Source organism: Rosa rugosa, chromosome 1, assembly GCF_958449725.1.
Source record: "Rosa rugosa chromosome 1, drRosRugo1.1, whole genome shotgun sequence".
NCBI classification, from domain to species: Eukaryota; Viridiplantae; Streptophyta; class Magnoliopsida; order Rosales; family Rosaceae; genus Rosa; species Rosa rugosa.
In genome coordinates this window covers 41,288,077-41,295,418 of record NC_084820.1, presented here as the reverse complement: position 1 = coordinate 41,295,418, position 7,342 = coordinate 41,288,077, and the positions used below count along the sequence as shown (strand labels likewise).

At 38.5% G+C, this 7,342-nt stretch overlaps 1 protein-coding gene and 1 long non-coding RNA gene across 2 annotated transcripts; both read left to right on the top strand.

The window, feature by feature from the left end:
- Window positions 1–662: 662 nt before the first annotated feature.
- Window positions 663–2,692, top strand: LOC133746339 (uncharacterized). The gene is made up of 3 exons (XR_009864068.1): window positions 663–767; window positions 1,265–1,424; window positions 2,223–2,692. It is a non-coding gene; the product is annotated as an uncharacterized LOC133746339 (long non-coding RNA).
- A 4-nt stretch (window positions 2,693–2,696) lies between these two features.
- On the top strand, window positions 2,697–5,191 carry LOC133728120 (F-box protein At3g07870-like). The gene is made up of 2 exons (XM_062155530.1): window positions 2,697–3,595; window positions 4,914–5,191. The coding sequence occupies exons 1-2, from the start codon at window positions 2,697–2,699 to the stop codon at window positions 5,020–5,022; spliced, it is 1,008 nt and encodes a 335-aa protein (XP_062011514.1). The 3' UTR covers window positions 5,023–5,191.
- The last annotated feature ends 2,151 nt before the right edge of the window (window positions 5,192–7,342 follow it).

Below are 7,342 nucleotides of genomic sequence, written 5' to 3'. Positions count from 1 at the left end.
CAAATAAAACTCAATAAATTCTTATTGGGGGCAACAAAAGTTTATTGAGTTTTATTGGGGGGCAGTAAAAGTTTACTGGGTATTATTTGGGGGCAATAAAATTGGACACTGGACTCCGATCACCAGTTGTCGGAGGTCTCTAAAAAGATCGTCGGAGATCTTATAGGTTGCGGAAGACTTTTATTACCCCCAATAAAACCCAATAAATTTTTATTGGGGGCAGTAAAAGTTTATTGGGCAGGAGGGAATAAGATCTTCCTGTGACCTATGAGATGTTCGACGACTTCTTAGGGATTTCTGGCGATGTTTTTTGAAAAGTTCGATGACCGGCTATAGGTGATTGGAGTCTGGCAACCGGATTCTTGCGGCCGGTGATCGGAGTCCAATGAAGTCTCGATAACTTCTCTAAGAAGATAAAATTATCTCAAAAATAAATTTAAAAATAATAAAAATAAAAATTTAATTGAGTATTAAGGCAATAAATATGTAATTTATTGGTAAGTAGACAATTTTTTAAGAGCAAGTGAGAATAAAGTAAAACGATTCCCGCGCTTTCCATTTCATCAGCCCGCCAAAAATAAAGCCTTTCCCTAGGCCTCCCTCGACGCGATATCCAAGACCCCCTTTGGCCTCTCTCTCTCTCCCTCTCTCTCAGTCTCATCATCTTTCAGACGTACTTGAGACTCAGAAAAAAACAGCCCAAAAAGAGCCCCCGGGATATCAAATGGATGCTTAGCTCTCACAGTACTGGGAATGCTCTCTCTAAGGTCAGCGCACTGAAATCGTTACCTTTACTCATCTGGGTCTTTGTTGTCTTGCTCTATTATTCTTTAACCACTTTGTTTCTTTTTGCTGTTGTTGTGCTTTTGTTATAATCTGGTGATTTCTTTATTTTAATCTGGTGACCTTTTAGGCTTAGTTTTGTATTATTTGGAATAGGTCTAGGGTTTGGTTTATTGATTTCAAGAATGAGTCTACGGATTATATATGATGGCAGGTAAATGGGTCTAGGCTTCTGAACCTTCTGAACGTCTAGTACCACAAACTTGAAATTCAGAAAGCTAGACTATGTTCAATACATGTAATCTGGGGTTTTCATGAATGTTTACCATCCTTTCTTGTTTTCCCTGATTATAGTCTGGGGTTACTTAATTAAGCTTGCATTGATTGTATGGCCTTGTCAATAGTTAAACTTTGTCGCGCTGGTCGAATCTCTACATGTTGCATACTGTATGTTAACTATTATGCCTCTTTGATTATGTAGGGAAATTGGTTTTACCTGAAGAGAGACCGTTATTAGCTAACAGCATAGCACTCCTTGCCTTATTTGTCTCATAATTGCTTGGATTGGTGGACCGTCTGAATGACAGCGGGTTAAGTGGGTCAATCCCCAGCGATCTTGTAGCATTCAGCCTCAACGTTGTGTGAGTGCTTCTTGTGCCAAATTTTTTCTTCTAACCCTTCCTTTTTGTCCTGCAAATGTGGAAGTGTTCTTATATCTATTGTAGACACTAAAAACAACCGAGTTATTTAAAATTGCCACTGTACAAATAATGTCAATTACATTCCCATGAGAAGCATGGATCATTTTTATGTGGATGTTATCATTTGGATCATTCTCATTTGCTATGTGCTCTGTGCTTCTGCGTATTATATCAGTCTAGTTAGAGTAAATGGTCTTGGGATTGATCTAACTTTATAATATATTTCTTTGAATTTAGAGTTCTATCGATCTCCTTCTGTTGCTTTAAATTTCTGTACTTTGAGTATCACTGGAAAATGTGTCATTGTTACAAGTGCTTCCAGATGTGAAACTTTTCTAGTTTGACATCGAGTAAAACGTACTACTGTTATTTTTGGTTTGATTGGGTGCTAGAATTTTCATTTGTCTCTGGAAGTTGGGCTATTTTTTTTCAGGTAATCCTTTCAGTTCTTTACTGTTTCATTTTAAGTCTTTTTCTGGATTTGTCTTAATTTTATGTTTAGTTTTTCTTCTGATAATATGGAACCTTAAAATTCTCAATTTTTACTTGAGTCCTATCACTGTTTTTTCTTGCAGCATATATATTATATGTCGACTGTCGTTGGTTTTTTTCATTGAGAAATAGAATTATATAAATTGTTCTTTCCCCACTTCAGTCGTTTTAGTTGGGTCCAATTTGGCTTGGCGATCTATCCCTATAAATGAAATTCTGATCATTCTTTGTTCTTTCATTCTATAGGTTCCTAGGATAGCTATGAAAAGGAAAAGGAAGTCAATAGCTTATCCCACCAAAGTAGGCAACAAAGATGAACACATTGAACAAATGGGCCCTGTTATAACAGATCTTCCAAAGTTTATTTGTCAAATCATTCTACTAAAGCTCCCAACACGCAGCATTCTCATATGCAAATGTGTATGCAAGACTTGGCGTGTGCTAATTTCTGACCCGGAATTTGCCAAGATGCACTTTGCACAAGCAGAGGCCTATCCCATGGTCCGACCTTGGGGACCAACACGGGTGTCAAGAACCCTTTACTTGGTTGAACCTGAAGATGACTTCAGTTTGGCTATAAAGGACAAGGACTATTTGTCCGATTGTGACTATGGCTCATTGAAGTTTGACAAGTGTCATTTCCGCATGAATCTTGCCAAATATAAATTGCCATTGCGGGATGCTGAGAAGGTAATGAATAATGACGATAATGTCAATCTGATGCGTAATAAGAAACATGGCACTAAAAGGATACCTTGCATCAAGATTAGGCCCAACGATCACAAATACAATGTGGTGAATTCGTGCAACGGCTTCCTTTGTTTGTCTGAACCAATTTTTAATGACCCAGTTGTTGTCTGCAACCCTGTAACAGGCGAGTTTATGCACCTTCCTGAAGCTTCTAAGCAGGAGAACCAAAAGGTTACCATCCACTGCGGAATTGGTTTCAGTCCAAAAGCTAACAGATATAAGGTGGTGCGAATCTTTGATCACGGGTCACCTCATCCTATTACGATGGCTGAGGTACACACTCTTGGGTCAAGTTCATGGAAACTCATTGGTAGTTGTCCCTGCTCATCATATAACCAGCTAGCGTTCCCCACCTATATTGAAGGAGCACTTTATTGGTTTTACAATGATCCTTTAAAATATGTCATACTTTCATTTGACTTGGACAGTGAGAACTTCCAATCACTTCCACCACTGCCTTTTCAACGAGAGCAATATCGTAATGTGAGCATGGGAGTTTTGGGAAATTGCCTTTGTGTCTGTGATGCTCATGGTATTCATATCAATTTGTGGGTACTGAAAAATCATGGTGCAAAAAGATCTTGGAGGAGGAAGATTTCTATTGAAACAGATCATTCTGGGTTTGATGGTGAAAGGTGGCCTTCTGGCTTATATAAACCAATGAAATACTGTAAGGATGGGGGCTTGTTGATGTTTAACTATCGTACTAATGCGTTGATTTACCATCACCCAAAAACCCACAGATTTATTTATCTCAAGCTTCGTGGGATCAAGTCAAAATTTTCAGCTATCAGTCATGTTCCAAGCTTTATTTCACTCAAGGACATTTTGGTGGGGGATGATGTCAACATACTGAATATAAATTCAAGGTAAGAGTGATAGTTTGAAGGTAATTTTACATGCACACAGGTACACAAATATGTGTTATATATTTAAAATTCACTCCATGTTCTCACAGTATTGCTCATAATTTGTCATTGTGGTTGCGGTTTCATTACTTCATCTATGCACACACTATGGTTCATTAATTTACTTTCAAACTGTCAATTGTCACAGTGATATATCTTTTCTTTGGGACAATAATGCAGTTCCCATGTTGAAAAGCCTCAATTAGAAACAACCATTACAATATTTCAGCTAGTGGGAGCTTCTCTAATGGTAGAAGAACACTGAATACATTATATACGTTTTACACATCACGAAATATGATTAATGTAGTCCGTGACATTATTTGTGTTAGATCATTTCTATGACCGCAGACTTTCCAAAAAGATGAGTCCTTTCTGGCAATTGTTATTTGTTTTTTTGTGAGAATATACATGTCCTGTAGTGAAAACTATTGATGGCGCTTTGCCAATATTTTGATGGCACACTGAACACAATACACACACACACATTTTATACCATGGAAAATGATTAATGTAGTCCATCACATAATATTTGTGTTAGATATTTTTTTTTTATGACTGCAGAAATTTCCAAAAGATGAGTCCTTTTTAGACAATTGTCAATTTTTTTGGTGTTAGGCAACTGTCAACTTTTCTGGTGAGAATATATGCCCTAGTGTAGTGAAAACTTTTGATGGTACCTTATACAAGATTTTGGAAAAAAAAAAAAAATGAAAAACTGATGTTGGCATTAGTTCTTAATTTTTTTTATTTTTTTCTTTGAAAGGACTCCTTAATCCATATACAAGCATACATACAAACCTATACATGTATATCTGTTTGTATCTGCAAGTCATGTCGCAAGATGTAGGATTTGGTTTTCTCCATTTGTGTATATTGCTACCTTATCCCTTAATGTTTTATATATCACACTGGGGATGTAGAAGCTGGCAAAGATGGTGTATATTCTGTTTTTAAAAGATTACATATCGAGCATTAAGACAATATCATCTGATCCACTATTTGCAAGTGAGGGGCTGCACCGTCACAATACATAAGATCCACTCTTGTGAGGCATCAATTTAGACCATATTGCATGTTTTCGTATCTCATCTAGTTATCTAAGATTATCAGAAGAGACTGTCATGCTGATGTTTATACAACGGTACACATAAAGCCAAATATATAACAGCAATTTTTGTAATTATTTTGCTTTGCAGTAATAGGGGATACGTGCTTATTAGAAAGTGGCGTTATGAAACTACTTGGAGTGACTATTATTTGTTGAATTATTTTGTAGGTGTGCACAGATGAAGCTGCTAGGAGAGACAAGAGCTCTTTTTCTGGAGGAAGAAATTGCAGATTTAGCATCAGACTTTTTCACGTCTGAGAGTAGCGATGAAGACTAAAATAGATCTGGAGGGCTGAGTGTCGAGTGCACTGTGCCCCATTTTGCTGAAGGATTATAAGTGGCTGTAGTATCTATGTAGTTGGAACCTTGATTCCTCTCACCTAAACTGACCCGCTACTATTTTGTTCTAAGCTACTTTTGTTAGTCTTGCGTCCGAAATTTACTTATCATGTTTATTGCATTAGAATGCTAAAGGCTTTGCTTAGTAGTGCGCAAGTATTTCATCTATGGTTTTCCTAGTATTACATGTTGATTGTCTCTCCCAAAATTACTTGTGAACGTAGAGTTTGATTGAGTTAATTATCATGATCATTTTTTTTTTTCTTTTGCAAAGAAGCAATCTATTAGAGAACAAAGAGAAGGGCAAAAACCCATAACAAAGTCCCATTCTCAAACATCAAGGGGGAATAGCACTTGCATCATACAAAAGGATGTGAGATAAGGAAAGAGGCAGATTGATGACTCAATCTGGAGGACACACTTTCCGACTAGCAAAGCGGGCCACAGTGACGGGTGGACCACTATCAGCTAAAAGAGACGAAGGAACGAGAGAGATCCTTGATAGTGCAAACTAGAGGGGCTATAAAACTCTTCTACCACAGAAGGCCTAGATAGAGCATGGGGTGCGCTCTTTTGGAGGCTTTATATTTGGCTGCCTTTCTTTTCATGCTCTAGCAGACACTGCCATCTTCTACAAGTGGTTTTGTAGGATGTGGCATTTTGTTTCTGTTTGTAACAAAATTGAGTGATTAGGCTTTTTAGTATGAGGAGATAAGAATTATTTTTGTATTAATAAGAGAGCTTAATGCTTTGGAATGAACTTTATTGCCAAATGCGATCAGCCTTTGGCTTGAGAATTGAGATACTAGCATGCACGAGGGGTTTAGTGAGAAGGATGTCTAAGTAGTCATACAATATTTGCACTAGTCTATATATAAGTAAGGATTTAAATTATTTGTTTTTTTTTTTTTGGGTCCAAATATACTACTTATTTAATTAAGTGGACCTAGTGCTTTGCTAGGGTTTTGAGAGTCTATTCTTTGAGTTATTTTCTCTTGTACCTTCTCCATTGATTTGTCAATGGTGGCCATAGCAGGCTTAGGCCTGTTCATCTTGTGTGTTTAAGGAGCGATCGGTGGTGGCGGCAGTTTGGGCCATTCGGTCTCAAATGAAGGCATGGCCTATCTGGTGGCTATGGGTGAGGGGAGTGCTTTTGGGGCTTAGGACGAGATGAGTGGTTTGGGGTGGTGGTTTATGGATTCGTTTCCGCCGGATCAAAAGCCTAAAAGCACGGCTGACGAGGGCTATAGAAGGATTGAGGGTGCGGCTAGCGCACTCGGTGGCGCTAGGGACGAGTTACGTCGACGATCAGAGGATTCCAGGTGGGGTTCTCCTCTCACTACTGTTGGTGGCTTTGAGCATGGGTTCAGTTTGGATTCGTGTTCAGGGTGTTCGGGAGGGGACCGGCGTTGCTTGTGATAGGGGTGACATGTATTGCGGTGGTGTTCAGAAGCTGGTGATGGAAGAGGATCGAGGAAGACCTGGTCGGTGCAGGATTTCTTTGGCGGCGGCGCCGGTAGTCGGTGACTTGTGCGGTCTGCTATTATGTGGTTGCAGTGGGGTGCCCTTAGTAATCTTTGGGGTGCCTTGCGTAATTGCCATGTGGGTTGGAGCTTGGTGGGCTGGTGTTCACTGGTGGGCCTGATGGGCTTGCCTAACTTTGGAGGGGATGGAAGGTGACTTGTCATCTTCCACTCCTAGCATTTAGTTCTTTATTGGGTCGCAAAAACCAAATGCTCTGAGGGTTCATTTTACTACTTGTTTCGGAGTTTCTGGGTTTTTGTTTGAAATAATGGTTCGTGGACTTTCTAACAGTTAGGTGTACTGGGGGCATCGTAGGTCTTATTCTAGTTTCAGAATAGGTTTTAGGGTTCTCTAAGGAACGATTCTTTCTGTCGACCCTTTAGAGGTGTTTCGTTTTTGTACTGCTTCCTGAATCTATATAATGGGCTGACTTCTTTTCATTGAAAAAAAAAGGATTTAAATTATTTTGAAATTTGTTGAAATTTCCGTACATTACTGATATTTGACCAAAACCGAAAAGAGCTTTGAAACTAGTTGTTAGTACCACTATAACAAACGGATATTTATCAAAATTCCAATAAACACTCAAAGTTTTTGTCGATTTCCACCGAAATGAGTGAAGACTTTTTTTCACTTCTGACATGTATTTATCTAAACATTTGTTCACGTGAAGTCGTGAACATATTATGGCAGTGTGTCTTATAATATTTTTTTTTAGAATGAAATTCACATTT

Coding starts and splice junctions, on each gene's coding strand:
- LOC133728120 (XM_062155530.1), top strand. CDS start 2,697: ATGCGTAATAAGAAACATGGCACTAAAAGGATACCTTGCATCAAGATT. Junction 3,596..4,913: donor ATACTGAATATAAATTCAAG/GTAAGAGTGATA, acceptor ATTATTTTGTAG/GTGTGCACAGATGAAGCTGC.